We start from the raw sequence: 17,906 nt of genomic DNA on the forward strand, positions 1-17,906 counted from the left end.
TGTCGTCCCCTTCTCCTCCTGCCCCCAATCCTTCCCAGCATCAGGGTCTTTTCCAATGAGTCAACTCTTCGCAGGAGGTGGCCAAAGTATTGGAGTTTCATGCTTACTGTTGTTTTATTTTAAATGTATTTATTTGGCTGTGCTGGGTCTTGATTGCTGTGCTCGGGCTTTCTCTAGTTGCAGGGAGTGAGGGTTACTCTTTAGTGTGGGCTTCTCGCTGCAGTGGCTTCTCTTGTCGCAGAGCACAGGCTCTAGGGCTTCCAGGCTTCAGCAGTTTCGGCTTGTGGGCTCTAGAGCACAGGCTCAATAGTTGTGATGCACGAGCTTAGTTGTTCTGTGGCATGAGGGATCTTTCCAGATCATGGATAGAACTGTGTCTCCTCCTTTAGCGGGAGGATTCTTCACCACTGAGCCATCAGGGACACCCCTTACTTTTGTTTTAGACCTTCACATCCTGGAGTAACTTATCATGCAGCAATGAGGAGTGAATACTGATTTTTGGCAGCAGGATCGTTGTGAAATTTAACAAAACCCCTGAATGGTGGAATGGTTTGGGGCGGAACAGTGGCCAGAAGCTGGAGGACGTTTGCCGAGAGCCTTAGAGAAGGCCTGTTAGAAGGTTTGTTAGTAGGAGCTCAAAGGCCTTTGAGGAGGCAGTGAGGGGAGGTTTCCAGGAAAGTTAGGAAAATGTTACTGGGGTCCAGGGATCCTTGTTAGGTGGTGGCAGAAGTTTTAATAGCACACTGCCTGTCATCATGTGGGAAGAGAAAATGTTCCTGACGATCAAGCGCTCCAGGCAAGAGTTGTGGAAGGAGCACCTGGTTACTTCTTACTGCTTATTTACAGTGAAATGTGAAGGGGTGCTCAGTCACTCAGTCAGGTTTCTTTGCGGCCCCATGGAGTGTAGCTCTCCAGGCTCCTCTGTCCATGGAATTTTCCAGGCAAGAAATACTGGAGGGGGTTGCATTCCTACTCCAGGGGATCTTCCTGACCCAGGGATTGAACCCGTGTCTCTTGCACTACCTGCATTGGCAGGCTGTTTCTTTAACACTAGTGCCACCTGGGAAGCCCATGTGAGGGGTAGAGACAGTTAAAGAAAGGGATGTTCAATCAGGACTCAGTGCTCTGGGCTTGAAAATTCCCTGCCCGTGCAGGTGACAAATGACATGTAAGAAACAGACTCTGGGCAAAGATCAAATCAAGGGCGCTCTCAAGAAAACACCATCCAAAGAAGAAACTGAAGTGACTGTAAAAATCCTGTGTTAAGAGCACAGACTCAGGGCAGTGTCCCAGAGATGTTTGCTCTAGGCACTGGGCTTCTAAGAAGCTTGGGCAGTGTTGGCAGAAGCCCAAGGTGGAAGGGCTTGTGTCAAAAAAAACCTGTGAGCATGGGTTTTGCCCACTGTCAACCTACTTTTTTAACTTATATGCAGAGTACATCATGCGAAATGCAGGGCTGGATGAAGCACAAGCTGGAATCAAGATTGCCAAGAGAAATATCAATAACATCAGATATGCAGATGACACCACCCTAACAGCAGAAAGCAAAGAGGAACTAAAGAGACACTTGATGAAGGTGAAAGAGCAGAGTGAAAAAGCTGGCTTAAAACTCAACATTCAAAAAACGAAGATTGTGGCATCTGGTTCCATCACTTCACAGCAAATAGATGGGGAAACAATGGAAACAGTGAGAGACTTTATTTTCTTGGTCTCCAAAATCACTGTAGATGGTGACTGCAGACATGAAATTAAAAGACACTTGGAAGAAAAGCTCCTTGGAAGAAAAGCCATGACAAACCTAGATAATGTATAAAAAAGCAGAGACATTACTTCACTGACAAAGGTCCGTGTAGTCAAAGCTATGGTTTTTCCAGTAGTCACATATGGATGTGAGAGTTGGACCATAAAGAAGGCTGACCACTGAAGAACTGACGCTTTTGATCTATGGTGTTGGAGAAGACTCTTGAGAGTCCCCTGGACTGCAAAGAGATTAAGCCAGTAAGTGCTAAAGGAAATCAACCCTGAATTTCCATTGGAAGAACTGATGCTGAAGCTCCAATACTTTGGCCACCTGATGGGAAGAGACAACTCATTGGAAAAGACCCTGATGCTGGAAAAGATTGAAGGCAGGAGGAGAAGGGGACTACAAAGTATGAGATGATTGGCTGTCATCACCAGCTCAATGGACATGAGTTTGAGCAAGCTCCAGGAGATGGTGAAGGGCAGGGAAGCCTGGCGTGCTGCAGTCCATGGGGTTGCAAAGAGTTGAACACAGCTGAGCCACTGAACAACAACATGGGTTTTACCTAACAGGATGAACCCATATAAGAAGAACTGGCAACGCAGACCGACAGAGATTCACAAAAGTAAAAGAAGCTTCTGGACTCACAAGCTTCTGCAGGCAGGAAGCAGACTCTAAAACTATGCAGCTGCAACTATGTGATACCTTCCATGGGAAAGGTAGGACAATTCATAGGGCAGAACTTAGAGACCGGAGGGCAGAACCAAGAGCCCTGGAATGTCATTTCTGGGTAAGAGCTGGACTGAGGCCCCATGAAGGAACTGCTAAGATTTTCCCAGCTGGATTTCAGAATTGCTTTGGGCCAATGACGCCTGTGTGTTTCCTATCTTTCTCCCTTTTTAACTAGAGGAGGGTATGTAGCAGTTAGCTGTGTCTGTCCCACCATCGTATTTTGGGTATGTGAGGGACAGACACCTTGTTCATCAGTCTTCACTTTTCTGAAATAGTACTTGATGAACTGAACTTAAGGAACTACACCCATGAGCCTAATCTGTGCCTGGACTTGATTTAGATGAGATTCTGGAATTTGAGCTGATGCTGTAATGAGGTGAGATTTGGGGTAGGGGCGCAGGAGAGGGTTGGAGGAGGGTGAATCACTGAGGACCAGAGGGCAGACTGCAGTAGCCAGCCTTCAAGATGAGTGCCGATAATTCTTGCCTCCTGGTCTTCAGCCGGGTGTAGTCTTCTCCCATCCTGGAGAGGGACACCCTGTGTAATCAATAGGACACTGCAGCAATGACAGGGAGTGACTATTGAGGCTTAGTCACAAGAGATGTTGCAATTTCTACCTTGCTCTCCTGGATCGCTTGCTCAGGAGGAGCCAGTTGCAGACCGATGCTCATGAGAACACTGGAGCCGCTCTCTGGGGAGATCCCCATGGTGACGAAGTGAGGCCTCCTGCTCACAGCTATGTGAGCACGCTATCTTAGAAGTGGATCCTCCAGCCCTAGTCAAGCCTTCAGATGATGCAGCCTTACAAGGGACCTGAGCCACGGCCGACCTGCTAAGCTGCTTCCAGATTCCTGACGCACAGAAACCGGATATGATAACATGCTTGTTTCTTGCTTTAGGCTGCAAATTCTGGGGAGAATTTCTTATGCAGCCAAGATAACAAATACACATTGCATGTTAATTTCACATGAAAGAGACAAAAAACACTGAATTCTAGTTAATGGTATCTATGCTAAAATATTTAGGAGGAGGACTACAGATGTGTGCCATTTATTTTGAAATGCATCAGACAATAAGATGGATTAAGGAATGAATAAGGCTTCCCTGGTGGTTCAGTGGTAAAGAATCCGCTGGCAATGTAGAAGACCCAGGTTCAAACCCTGGGATGGGAAGATACCCTGAAGAAGGAAATGGCAACCCATTCCAGTATTCTTGCCTGGGAAATCCCATGGACAGAGAAGCCTGGTGGGCTACCATCCATGGAGATGCAAAGCATCAGACACAACTCAGTGACTGAGCATGGAATAAATGAATAGAAGGATGGACAGACAGAAATGTAACAAAGAATACAGAAATATGTTAATAGTAGAATTAGGAGGGGAGCTGTTCTCTTTAAAATTCTTTTTACTTTGCTGTATGTTTGAAAATTTTCACATTAAAATGTTAGGGAGAACTGGCTGAGTAATTTCTTAACTTGGGTTGTAGGTAAATGAGCTTTCCTTAGAGGATGATGATGTAAACTGTAGAGACAGGTTTCATACGCTCCTTAGTTTGTACAGTTTCAGAATAATAACTACTATTTGAGTTCTGGAACATTTCATGCAAAGATGGGCACAGTAAAGGACAGAAATGGTATGGATCTAACAGAAGCAGAAGACATTAAGAAGTGGCAAAAACATACAGAAAAACTGTACAAAAAAGATCTTTACGATCCAGATAACCATGATGGTGTGATCACTGGACTAGAGCCAGACATCCTGGAAAGTGAAGTCAAGTGGGCCTTAGGAAGCATCACAACAAGAAAAGCTAGTGGAGGTGATGGAATTCCAGTTGGTTTATTTCAAATCCTAAAAGACGATGCTGTGAAAGTGTGGCACTCAACATGCCAGCAAATTTGGAAAACTCAGCAGTGGCCACAGGACTGGAAAAAACCAGTTTTCATTCCAATCCCAAACAAAGGCAATGCCAAAGAATGCTCGAACTATCACACAATTGCACTCATCTCACACACTAGCAAAGTAATGCTCAAAATTCTCCAAGCCAGGCTTCAACAGTACATGAACCAAGAACTTCCAGATGCTTGAGCTGGATTTAGAAAAGGCAGAGGAAGCAGATATTAAATTGCCAACATCCGTTGGATCACTGAAAAAGCAAGAGAGTTCCAGAGAAACTTCTGCTTTATTGACTATACCAAAGCCTTTGACTGTGTGTCACAATAACTGGAAAATTCTTCAAGAGACGGGGATACCAGATCACCTTACCTGCCTCCTGAGAAATCTGTACACAGCTTAAGAAGTAGTAGTTAGAAACGGACATGGAACAATGGGCAGGTTCTAAATTGGGAAAGGAGTACATCAAGGCTGTATATTGTCACCCTGCTTATTTAACTTATATGCAGAGTGAAAGTGAAAGTTGCTCAGTAGTGTCTGACTCTTTCAACCCCATAGACTATACAGTCCATGGAATTCTGGAGTGGGTAGCTTTTCCCTTCTCCAGGGGATCTTCCCAGTTCAGTTCAGTTCAGTCTCTCAGTCATGTCTGACTCTTTGTGACCCCATGGGCTGCAGCATGCCAGGCCTCCCTGTCCATCACCAACTCCTGGAGTTTACTCAAACTCATATTCACTGAGTCAGTGATACCATCTAACCATCTCATCCTCTGTCATCCCCTTCCCCCACCTTCAGTCTTTCCCAGCATCAGGATCTTTTCAAATGAGTCAGTTCTTTGCATCAGGTGGCCAAAGTACTGGAGTTTCAGCTTTAGCATCAGTCCTTCCAATGAATATTCAGGATTGATCTCCTTTAGGATGGACTGGTTGGATCTCCTTGCTGTCCAAGGGATTCTCAAGAGTCTTCTCCAACACCATAGTTCAAAAGCATCAATTCTTTGGCACTCAACTTTCTTTATGGTCCAACTCTCACATCCATACATGACTACTGGAAAAACTATACCTTTGACTAGATGGACCTTTGTTGGCAAAGTAATATCTCTGCTTTTGAATATGCTGTCTAAGTTGGTCATAACTTTTCTTCCAAGGAGCAGGTGTCTTTTAATTTCATGGCTGCAGTCACCATCTGCAGTGATTCTGGAGCCCAAGAAAATAAAGTCTGTCACTATTTCCATTCTTTCCATTGTTCCACTGTTACATTGTTTCGCCATCTATTTGCCATGAAGTGATGGGGCATCTGCCATGATCTTCGTTTTCTGAATGTTGACTTTTAAGCCAACTTTTTCACTCTTCTCTTTTATTTTCATCAAGAGGCTTTTGAGTTCCTCTTCACTTTCTGCCATAAGGGTGGTGTCATCTGCATATCTGAGGTTATTGATATTTCTCCCAGCAATCTTGATTCCAACTGTGCTTCCTCCAGTCCAGCATTTCTCGTGATGTACTCTGCATATAAGTTAAATGAGCAGGGTGACAGTATACAGCCTTGACATACTCCTTTCCCTATTTGGAACGAGTCTGTTGTTACATGTCCAGTTCTGTTGTTTCTTGACCTGCATTCAGATTTCTCAGGAGGCAGGTCAGGTAGTCTGGTATTCCCGTCTCTTGAAGAATTTTCCACAGTTTGTTGTGATCCACACAGTCAAAGGCTTTGGTATAGTCAATAAAGCAGAAGTAGATGTGTTTCTGGAATTCTCTTGCTTTTTTGATGATAAAATGATGTTGAAAATTTGATCTCTGGTTCCTCTGACTTTTCTAAATCCAGCTCAAACATCTGGAAGTTCTTGGTTCATGTACTGTTGAAGCTTGGCTTGGAGAATTTTGAGCATTACTTTGCTAGTGTTTGAGATGAGTGCAATTGTGTGATAGTTCGAGCATTCTTTGGCATTGCCTTTGTTTGGGATTGGAATGAAAACTGGTTTTTTCTAGTCCTGTGGCCACTGCTGAGTTTTCCAACTTTGCCGGCATGTTGAGTGCCACACTTTCACAGCATCATCTTTTAGGATTTGAAATAGCTCAACTGGAATTCCATCACCTCCACTAGCTTTGTTCATAGTGATGCTTCCTAAGGCCCACTTGACTTTGCATTCCAAAATGTCTGGCTCTAGGTGAGTGGTCACAGCATCGTGATTATCTGGGTTGTGAAGATCTTTTTTGTATAGTTCGAAACCAGGATCTTTCCAACCAGGGATCAAACCCAAGTCTCCCATATTGAAGGCAGATTCTTTACAAGCTGAGACACAAGGGAAGCCCTATATGCAGAGTACATCATGTGAAATACCGGGCTTGATGAAGCACAAGCTGGAATCAAGATTGCCGGGATAAATATCAATAACCTCAAATAGGCAGATGACACCACCCTTATGGCAGAAAGTGAAGAAGAACTAAAGAGCCTCTTGATGAAAGGGAAAGAGGAGAGTGAAAAGGTTGGCTTAAAACTCAACATTCAAAAAACTAAGATCATGGGATCTGGTCCCAATGTTTCCATTTGGGAAACAATGGAAACATTGAGAGACTTTATATTCTTGGGCTCCAAAATCACTGCAGATGGTAACTTCAGCCATGAAATTAAAATATGCTTGCTCCTTGGAAGAAAAGCTATGACCAACCTAGACAGCATATTAAAAAGTATAGACATTACTTTGCCGGCAAAAGTGCATATAGTCAAAGCTATGGTTTTTCCAGTAGTCATGTATGGATATGAGAATTGGACTATAAAGAAAGCTGAGTGCTAAAGAATTGATGCTTTTGAACTGTGGTGTTGGAGAAGACTCTTGAGAGTCCCTCGCTCAGCAAGAACAAGCCAGTCAATCCTAAAGGAAATCAGTCCTGAATATACACTGGAAGGACAGATGCTGAAGCTGAAACTTCAGTACTTATGGCCACCTGATGTGAAGAACTGACTCACTGGAAAAGACCCTGATGTTGGGAAAGATTGAAGGCAGGAGAAGAAAGGGATGACAGAGGATGAGATGGTCGGATGGCATTACTGACTTGATGCACATGAGTTTGAGCAAGCTCTGGGAGTTGGTGATGGTGAGCAAGCTCTGATGAATCTGCCTGCAATCCATGTAAAGAATTGTGCGGCAGTCCATGGGGTCGCAAAGAGTAGGACACAACTGAGCAACTGAACTGAACTGACCTGTAACCGACTGTGAACAATCAATTGAGATAACTCACTACCTTCAGAGTAGCCTAATAACTATTACTTGAATGGCTGAGTGAGGTGACTAGGTGAGTGGTCCTGAGGGAGACCAAGGGAGGGTGTGGGGCCACTGAGAGATCTGGGGACTCAGAGGGGTCTGGGGCTGGGACCCAGAGGACAGAGAATGGGACCTTCTTGACAGCAGCCACAGAAGAAATCTGGGAATCATGCCAGGGACTAAGTCGACCTAGCTACTCTGCCAGCGAGGCTGGTGAGGCTGAGAGGATGGTGACAGACAGGAAGTCTCCTCCCCAAATGCCATGAAGCCTTCTGGGGCGGAGGAGGGGGAAATGAATCCCTGATGGCTTTGTGTCCCCAAAGTGACCAGGCTGCGAGTGACAGTCCTCGAGATAACCAGCCTTAAATTTCACCGAAACGCATCAGGTGAGATTAGAGTGAATGTATCACCTCTAGAGAAGTAATTTTCTCCATAAGCCTCTGTCTCCTCTAACTTGCAAAATGGTAATAAAATATTTAAAACCTCCGAAGGCAAGAGGGATTTCAGTTACCCGTATTTCTGTCAAAGTATATAAATATAGATTCTGATACACATTCATATATATTCATGTATATGTACAGACACACACACATTCATTGCAGAGGTACTGACTGATATGTGTGGATGGGCACAAAATCTGGAGGGATTTGTACCAAAAAGTCACAGGGGGCAGTCCAGATGGTAAGAATGAGATCTTTCACTGTTTTCTGTTTATCCCAATTGTTTTTTTTTTCACAATTGCTAATGTTCCATTTTAGAATTGGAGAAATTAAGCAAAAACTGAGCCCCTGTCCATGAGCCCATCCCCGAAGCCACCACGGAAGCTCCCCTGAGTACCTTGTTTGATGATGGGAACCCCGTGGGCAGTGCCGTCCATCATAAAGGAGAACATCTTCCCACTGGCACTCATGGGCCGCTTGTGAGAGGCAGGCGGGACCACGGAGGGCCTGGGGAAGCCCTGGGACCAGCTCCTCTGCACTGGCACCGGCCGGACGCCCGGGTGGAAGGGGACCTGTGGTGGCGAGGGTGACTGGTTCGGCTGCTGTGTGGTCCGAGATGGCTGTGGCCTGGGCCAAGGTGCTGGGCCCATCGCCCATGGGAAGGAGACCTGCAGGGGCAGACAAGAGGGTCAGGGGAGGTTACGAGCAGCTGGGGTGGTCTCCACCCTTCTGTCCCAGTGACGTGATTGCTGTCCTAGGTTTCATCATATAAGTCACTTCCTCCAGGAAGACTTCCCAGACTCTCCCCAAATCTGGGATGGTGACCCCGCATGGGTCACCGGCACATCACTGCACCACCATTTGTTGGGTGCAGCCTTCATGCCAAGCACCCTGCCAAGAGATTTGCATCCATTACCTCACTTAATACACCTAACACTCTATGATGAGCCTGAGGCTGAGTAAGACCTAGTGACCTTCCCAAGATCGTAGATTTGGTAGTGAGCGGCTGAGCTCGTAGAACGCCATCTCTAAGACATACGAGCGTTTTGTCTATCTTGCTCAACACTGTATCCTCAGCACCTAGAATAAACCCTTGGTACGTACAGAGTAGGCCCTCAAATATCAGTTGAGGACTTCCCTAGTGGCCCAGCCATTAAGAATCTGCTTGCCAATGCAGGGTACACAGGTTCAATCCCTGGTCCGGGAAGATCCCACATGCTGCAGGGCAACTAAGCCCGTGCTCCACAACTACTGAGCCCATGCTCTAGAGCTCTCGAACCACAACTGATGAAGCCTGTGTGTCTAGAGTCCATGCCCTGCAACAAGAGAGGCCACGGCAATAAGCCCACACAAGGCAACTACAGAGTAGCCCCCACGCACCATAACTAGAGAAAGCCCGCAAACAGCAATGAAGACCCAGTGTAACCATAAATAAATATTGTTTTAAAAAGTACTGGTTGAAAGAATGAATTGACAAATCTCCGAGATTCAAGCCCAGCTCTCCAGGACCCCATGGTCTGCTTTCTTTCCATCCACACTGCGTGTCTTTCTGGCGTACCTACTGCATCTGTCCCCCAGAGCCAAGAGCTCTGGGGTGGCAGGCACCCCGGCTGGCTGATTAGCCTGTGACCCTCAACACCCACCCTATTCTTGGCAGATACTCCATACATATCTATCGAGGGACCCCAGCAGAAGATGTTTGTAGCTACTTTCAACAGAGAGCACATCAAGCTCTATCTAAACTGGGAGAAGCAAATGCTGAGAGAGGTGCTGACACCTGGCTTTGTCTTGGCTTGATGCTGTCATGGCGGTTTCTCCCCTTGCCTAGTGGTTAAGACATGATGTCGTGAGTGCTACCATTTATTGTACTTTAATCATCTTCCTCACGATACGGGGAGGAGATCTCTTTATCCCCAGTTTACAAATGAGGCTGGGAGAGGTTAAGGCAGGGGTCCCCAGCCTCCGGGACCTAATGCCTGATGATCTGAGGTGGGGCTGACATAATAACAATAGAAATAAAGTGCACGATAAATGTAACGCACTTCAGTCATCCCGAAACCATCCCCCAGCCCACTCCTCTGCCACCTGGGTCCTTGGGAAAATTGTCTTCTATGGAACTGGTCCCTGGTGACCAAAAAGTTGGGGGACTGCTGGGTTAAGGAACTGACCAAGCTCAGGTGATGGTGGAAGGGGTGGTTGGATTGGGGTCTGATGAGCTCTTTCCCTCTCTGTTTCTCTCTCCTTTCTTATCACCCATCCCCACCCCTCCCCCTAGACTCCTGGAAGAAAAAAGCAACACACTTTTCAAGTAAGAAGCTAAGTTTAAAGGTTCGCCGCCTGTGTGGGGTCACGTGTCTCTTTCCCCAGACAGGGAGACATAATGAGAAACAGGACAGAAGGCTTCCAAAATAGGAGCACTGGCAGACAGGACTTCCTAGAACTCCAGCTGGACTGCGTTCAAGAGGAAGTTTCTCCGCTCGCTTGGGCTCCCAAACCAGTCTTTTAGCGACAGCTTTTCCCAGCCAAGTCAAGAATCCGGTGAATTTCTCCAAAGGCTTTTTTTGGAGTCAGTGAGAGCAGTGTTCAAGGAAATTAAACTCCAATTGTCTGGGGACACCTGGCCCAGCATTTTTTGGGGGGCTTCATCGGGGCTTAGTTGCATCACGCAAGATCTTTTGTTGTGAGTGGACCCTCTAGTTGTGGCGCGTGGGCTCTCTAGGTGTGGCACTCAGGCTTAGTTGCCCTGCAGGATGTGGAATCTTAGTTCCCTGACCAGGGATCAAACCCCAGTCTCCTGCATTGCAAGGTGAATTCTTAACCACTGGACCACCGGGAAGTCCCTGCTTCAGCATTTATAATGACATTGACCCTGGGCTTCCTTGGTGGCTCAGAAGGTAAAACTCCGTCTGCAATGTAGAAGATTCGGGCTCCATTACTGGGTCGGGAAGATACCCTGGAGAAGGGAATGACTACCCACTCCAGTATTCTTGCCTGGAGAATTCCATGGACAGAGGAGGGTGGCAAGTTACAGTCCATGGGGTCACAGAGCTAGACAAGACTGAGCGACTAACAGCCAGCCTCTAGGCCCTACTGAAACCTGTTTCAGGAACGGACTTGGTGGTGTTCCAGAACTCCGCTACCTTACACGTAGATTAGAATTTCTCTCCACTGTGGACACCTCTGTCTCTACCTACGCTCTCTTCCTTTCTCTCCTTTCAGAAGCTGAGATGCACTGCTCCTGCCTGTGCTGACTTCTCCATCCATCCTCTCCCTTCCTCTTCTCTGGGGCTGTCTCACCTCAATCATTCCTATCATTTTTTCCCATTGATTTAATAAAGTTTTAGCAAATGCACGGGCTGAAGGTGGGAAGGGGTAAATTCAAGTGTGTTTTCTCCTCTGCTAGCTAGAAAACAAATCTAGAGACCACAGGTAGTGGTGCAAGAATTTCCTTTCATGCTGGGATGCTCAGGTAGATGTGCCTCCCTGCCCACCTACTGCCAGGGTGCTAAAGGGAGTGGTCATATCTCATGCCTCAAGTGAGAATAGGCCAGAACCCACTCGGCCCTTTGGAAATTTCAGGAGTCTCTATCCCAATCTCAGTCCATTGCTGTGGGTGGGGCTCAGCCATCAGCCAATCACACTCCTTGGTGCACTGATTGGTGCACTGGTGGGGCAAGTGATCCAATCAGAGCCAAGGAGACCCAACAAAACTTGGCTGGACACCAGGGTCTGGAGTGCCCTGGTTGGACTTACAAGTGCAGCCAGCACGAAGGAGTGGAGCCCAGACAGGAAGAGAGAGAAGTTGTTTTTTATTTTCAAAATTGTGGTAAGTAACCTATGTGTACGTGCTCAGACGCTCAGTCGTGTCTGACTCTTTGCAATCCCATGACTGTAGCCTGTCCGGCTCCTCTGTCCATGGGATTTTCCAGGCAAGAACACTGGAGTGGGTTGCCATGCCCTCCTCCAGGGGATTATCCCGACCCAGCAATTGAACTCATATCTCTTATGTCTCCTGCACTGGCAGGAGGGTTATTTACCACTCCAGTTCATCCTAAAGGAGATCAGTCCTGGGTGTTCATTGGAAGGACTGATGCTAAAGCTGAAACTCCAATACTTTGGCCACCTGATGCAAAGAGCTGACTCATTGGAAAAGACCCTGATGCTGGGAAAGACTGAGGGCAGGAGGAGAAGGGGATGACAGAGGACAAGATGGTTGGATGGCATCACCGACTCAATGGACATGGGTTTGGGTGGACTCCAGGAGTTGGTGATGGACAGGGAGGCCTGGCGTGCTGTGGTTCATGGGGTCACAAAGAGTCGGACATGACTGAGCGACTGAACTGAACTGAACTGAACTGAGCACCACCTGGGAAACCCAAAACTGTTATGAATAGGTTTAATAATAGTAGTTTACAAGTGAAGTGAAGTCGCTCAGTTGTGTCCGACTCTGTGACCACATGGACTGTAGCCTACCAGGCTTCTCCGTCCATGGGATTTTCCAGGCAAGAGTGCTGGAGTGGGTTGCCTTTTCCTTCTCCAGGGGACCTTCCCGACCCAGGGATCGAACCCAGGTCTTCTGCATTGTGGGCAGACGCTTTACCCTCTGAGCCACCAGAGCTTGATTTTTTTGTTTGCTGATTGCCTATGCTTAAGAAGGTAATGGGGAAAATCTTAACAGTGCAGATGATAAAAAAGTATGTCGTGCCTCAGCCATTATAAGTAGCACAAAAAATGGAGGGAACATTTCTCTCGTACTTGAAAACTACTATCTGATGCAGGAAAAAAAAAAAAAAAGTCACGTCACTGATGAATGTGGGAAGTTCCAACGTCTTTCTTTTTTACTCGTGTTACTCACAAATGCAAATATATCCAAAATACCCCCAAATATCCACCAGTGCTCAGATTGGGAACTCTCTTATTCATCAGTTACAACCAGAAATTGGCTATGGATACAAGGATTCAACGAAAGTCAATGGAAGCATTCTGTGAGACTCAGCTGGCTGTGTGGAATTTACAGGAAAGTGTACTGTATTTCTTGTTATTTGGAAAGAAGGTGTTACACATTCTTGATATCATTAAACCTTATGCTATATGTGTGCATCCTTTACATTTTTCAGAGAGCTGGCTGTTAAACATTTACTAGCCAGTTGCTGTCTGTGCCAGGCACTCAGCAGAGTGCCTGGTACTCACGGTAGGTGTTCACCACCGACTGAGCTGAACTGTTGGCAAAAGTAGTGTAAGTAAAAAGGTCTTTGATTCTGGGGCTGGGACAGGGGAGGGGGGAATACCTGCTAAGCCTGGAGAATCTCGTAACAGCAGAGAATAAAGAAGTGCCCAGAGCAAAAGCATGGGGAGATGCTTAAGGCCACGGCAACCAGCCTGAAAGAGCTCCCAGAGGCTGAGGCTGGAAGAATTTGAGCTACAAAACAGAAAATGAGGGACATCCCTGCTGGTTCAGTGGTTAAGAATCCACCTTCCAATGCAGAGGACACAGGTTCAATCCCTGGTCGGGAAACTAAGATCCCACATGCCATGGGGCAACTAAGTCCATGCACAGCAATAGGAGAAAAACCCTCACGCTGCAATGAAGACCTAGTGCAGGCAAAATAAAAATAAAAAAAGAAAGGATTATGACCCAGAGGGTAAAATATACTACGTCCATGCCGATATGGATATGTGAGTGAGTAAATACATAAAGCAGGGAGAAGAGACCATCTTCCTTACAGAAGAATCTAACACATGTGGATGTTGAGCTTAATTCCCACAGTCTGGAAGGGCCTGGGGGTGGGGGTGACAGGGCAGGGGGAGGAGACACACTGACCACAGCATGGAGGAGCCATGGATCTCAAAAGACAGGACAGAGACTACAGAACACAGTCACTACGTCTCAGAAGCTCGGGGAGGGGCTTTTTGCTGCTGGGCAAATGGCTTTTTTTCTGATGCAGAAGCTGAAGCTCAAGTACTTTGGTCATCTGATGCAACTCATTGGAAAAGTCCCTGATGCTGGGAAAGATTGAGGGCAGAAGGAGAAGAGTGTGTCAAAGGCTGAGATGGCTGGATGGCATCACCAATGCAAGGAACATGAACTTGGGCAAACTCTGGGAGATGGTGAGGAACAGGGAGGCCTGGTGTGCTGCAGCCCATGGGGTCGAAAAAGTTAGACATGACAGGGCGACTGAACAACAACAACAAATGGCTTTTACCTCAACAGCTCCCAGGACGTCACCATAACTCAAAGTGGGGTAGTAATTCTGTGTCTCCAAGAAAAAGGTAAATTATGTTCGGGATTTTCAATGTGAGAAATCAAAATGATACATTCAGAACACAGCACCACCAAGTTGTACATTACTTTTAGGTTTTAGAACTTAAAAGAGGTCCCGGCACTTCGCTGGGGGGTACAGTGGTTGAGACTCTGCCTGCCAGTGCAGGGGACACGGGTTCGATCCCTGATCCAGGAAGATCTCCGTGCCTCAGGGAAACTAAGCCTGTGGGCCACAACTACTGAGCCCGTGCTCTGCAACAAGAGAACCCAATGCAACGAGAAGCCCAAGCACCGCAACAAAGGGTAGTCCCTGCTCGCCACAACTAGAGAAAGCCTGTGTGTAGCAATGAAGACTCAGTGCAGCCAAAAAACAGAAAGAATTAGGTCCCTTTGAGCTGTTCAGAAAAATCATTCATTTGGATTTTAGGGTCAAAGGAGACCTGATCCATCTAATTTTCCCATTTTTTGCTAAATCTTCAATCTTACAGTTCTTTCTTTCGAGTTCTAATTAGCTTCCTGGTTGGTTCATAAAATGGGAAATAGAATCTAACCAGAAAACAGCTGGGTGTTTGCAAATAGCTTTCACTACCCCTAGACTTGACCTCCTTCAATTCAATTGACAGGCTGAATGCAAGAGTGAATGACCATCGACTAAGTAAAGAGAAGAGAAGCAGCAGTGTGGTTCAAGTTTGGTAAACCAGGGTGTGCTCTGCCAGAGGAGCCAGGAGGTAGCCACGCTGATCCCCAGATGTCTGGCTGAGTCTGGGTCCTGTCTTTCCAGGGTGCTAAGCCTTCCACCTGTGCTCCTGTCTCCACCTCCCCCAAGGTCGTCCATAGACATCTGGGGATGACACAGTCCTCAAGAGTCCTCCTGTTTGAGTTTTTGCTGAGGACCCTGTGCCTGAGACCATCTGCAGCCCCCTGCCCTCCACTTCACTGGCCATGGGAAGTCGCCTTTGATATGAAGCACGTGGTGGTCTCAGGATTTCTCATCCCATCAGCAGGTCCCCACAGGACGTGTAAGAGCATAGTGTAGATGAACTCCTAAGAGGTCAGGTTGGAGATGACAAAGCTTGACTGGCAAGAGGTTTTGTTCTGAAGGGGACCGTGTTCTCTGGTCATTCCCTCTACCACCAGCCAGCTCCTCAACCCCAGGTACAGTAAAGCCACATCCTTCTCAAGGCTGGCCTCTAGTCAAGATCCAAGCCACGCCGAGGAAGATGCTGGCTCTTCCTCTGGAGCTGCCAGTCTGGTGCTGATGGCGGCCACCTTCCTGCAGGTGAGGCAGCAAGAGTCTGCCAGAGACAGTGAAGCGGACAGAGCAGAGTCAGATTCCTGACCATTGCTTGGGCACCTGGGCCTGAAGCTGCAGCTTTTGGCCTTTTCAGTTACATAAGCTATTTTTTTTCCCCTAGGCTAGTTTAAGTTAGTTTTATGACACTTGCAACCAGTAAAATTTTCTAGACAATATGCTTATTGAGACTTTGGCATAAGCATCACTATGTGCTCTATGTCCTATGAACACTATGGTGAGACTCTGTGGTACTCAGAATGAAAGCTGTCACAAGTTGTTTGTCATGTTCAAATAAAACCCCACCAGTCTGTAACCATGCACCAAATTTAAACCTATAAAAGTAAAGCAGCAGCCCCAGAGAAGAATGATTTAAGACCAAGGAATCAATAATAAGACAAGTAGTAAAGTGCTGCCTAGAGAAACTTTGAACAAATAAATAGTTCTTCAGCTACAGCAGGCTTTGGACTATAAACCCAAATTTTCTTCTTCAGAAATTACCTAGGGAAGACATTCCACAGTTTTATTTGTTTATTTATTTCTGACCTCACTACTTGGCTTTCAGGATCTTGGTTCCCAGACCAGGGATTGAACCCAGGCCACCAGAGTGAAAGTGCCGAGTCCTACCCACTGGACTGCCAGGGAATTCCCAACATTCCACAGTTTAAAAAAAAAAAAACTTTCCAGTTGAAGAAACAGGTAAAACTTACAATATGCAGTAAACTTACAATATGCAGTAAAAAAAACTTACAATATATATAACTCTGTTATATATAATATACTAATATCTAGTATATTTATCAGATATATGTCAATGTAATTATACTATTACTATATATGCAAATTATACTTAGTATATATGCAAATACATGTATATGTGGATGTATATTTATTTATATTTGTTTATTTATGGCTATGCTGGGTCTTTGTTGCTGCACATGGGCTTTCTCTAGTTGTGAGTGGGCTTCTCATTCTGGTGGCTTCTGTTGTTGGAGAGCATGGGCCCTAGAGCAGATGGGCTTCAGTAGCTGTGGTGCACAGGTTTAATTGCTGCAAGCAGGCTTTCTCCAACTGCAGCGAGTGGGGGCTCCTCTCTAGTTGCAGTACATGGGCTTTTCCTTGTAGCAGCTTCTCTTGTTGCAGAGCATGGGCTCTAGGTGCACAGGCTTCATTAGCTATGGCTTGAAGGCTCTAGAGCCCAGTGGGCTCAGTAGCTGTGGTGCATGGGCTTAGTTGCCCTGAAGCATGTGGGATCTTCCTGGACCAAGGACTGAACCTGTGTTCCCTGCACTGGAAGGCAGATTCTTAACCATTGGACCACCAGGGAAGTCTTGTTTGTGTATATTTAGAACCACATATTCCAGTTATTTTTTAAAGAGGTGATGAAAAAGATTGCTCAAAATCTGTTTTTTCAGCTCACCTATTTTTTGTTGTTGTTATTTCTCAGCAAACTAAGTAAGCAATTAAGGAGCACAGCTGTCAGCACACAGTGGGGCTTAATCTGACTGAGTTCTTTCTCTCCAGCTTTCCCTCTATTTTTAGTTCTTCTTTCAGAAACCAGTAAAAGAGACCGTACAGAAATCAAGTAAAATAAGAGACCGTACAGTGCAGTGTTACATGCAGAGGCTAGTAAACATTTTCTGTAGAGCCAGACAGTAAATATTTCCAACTCTGTGTGCCATATGATGTCCTTCCAGTTTACTCTGCAGTTACAGCAGACAACACAGGCAATACGGAAATAAAGGGAGTACTTGTGTTCCATTTGGCCCTGGGCCATAGTTTGCCAACCTCTGGTTAAAGAGCTTGGGATCTGGCATGAAACAGAATCTGGTCCAGCTTCCCGCTCTGCTCCTTACCATCTGTGTGACCCTGACGAGTCTGCTATTTGTGTGCCTCGTCTGTAAAATAGGGATGAGGACAGCTATTTCTCAGTCTGGTGAGAAGCAGGTGAGACAGAGCACATGGAATGCTTGGAGCACTTCCTGGTCTATAATAAACGAGCATCAAACACTTGCCATCAGGTATCATCATCATCATCGAAAAAGAAAGAGGGCAACTAAATTTGTCCAGGAGAGACGAGGAAATGAGGGTTCGATCCCTGCGTTGGGAAGATCCCCTGGAGGAGGAAATGGCAACCCGCTCCAGTATTCTTGCCTGAAAAATCCCATGGACAGAGGAGCCTGGTTGGCTACAGTCCATGGGGTCGCAAAAGAGCCAGACATGACTGAGCACATATGCAGGACGTAGCAGCAATAGCCCCATAACCCTGGTGAAAAATTACTGAAGCCAAAC

The 17,906-nt window shown here is 46.3% G+C and overlaps 1 protein-coding gene across 8 annotated transcripts in view; it reads right to left on the reverse strand.

The window, feature by feature from the left end:
* FHAD1 (forkhead associated phosphopeptide binding domain 1) overlaps nt 1-17,906 on the reverse strand; it is a 165,429-nt gene that overhangs the window by 106,734 nt on the left and 40,789 nt on the right. For all 8 annotated transcript variants that reach the window (XM_027565334.1, XM_027565335.1, XM_027565336.1 and 5 more), the window contains exon 4: nt 8,459-8,729. In XM_027565334.1, the coding sequence (XP_027421135.1) occupies nt 8,459-8,729 (271 nt within the window). The remainder of the gene's footprint in view (nt 1-8,458; nt 8,730-17,906) is intronic.

This window comes from Bos indicus x Bos taurus, chromosome 16, assembly GCF_003369695.1.
Source record: "Bos indicus x Bos taurus breed Angus x Brahman F1 hybrid chromosome 16, Bos_hybrid_MaternalHap_v2.0, whole genome shotgun sequence".
Lineage (NCBI taxonomy): Eukaryota > Metazoa > Chordata > Mammalia > Artiodactyla > Bovidae > Bos > Bos indicus x Bos taurus.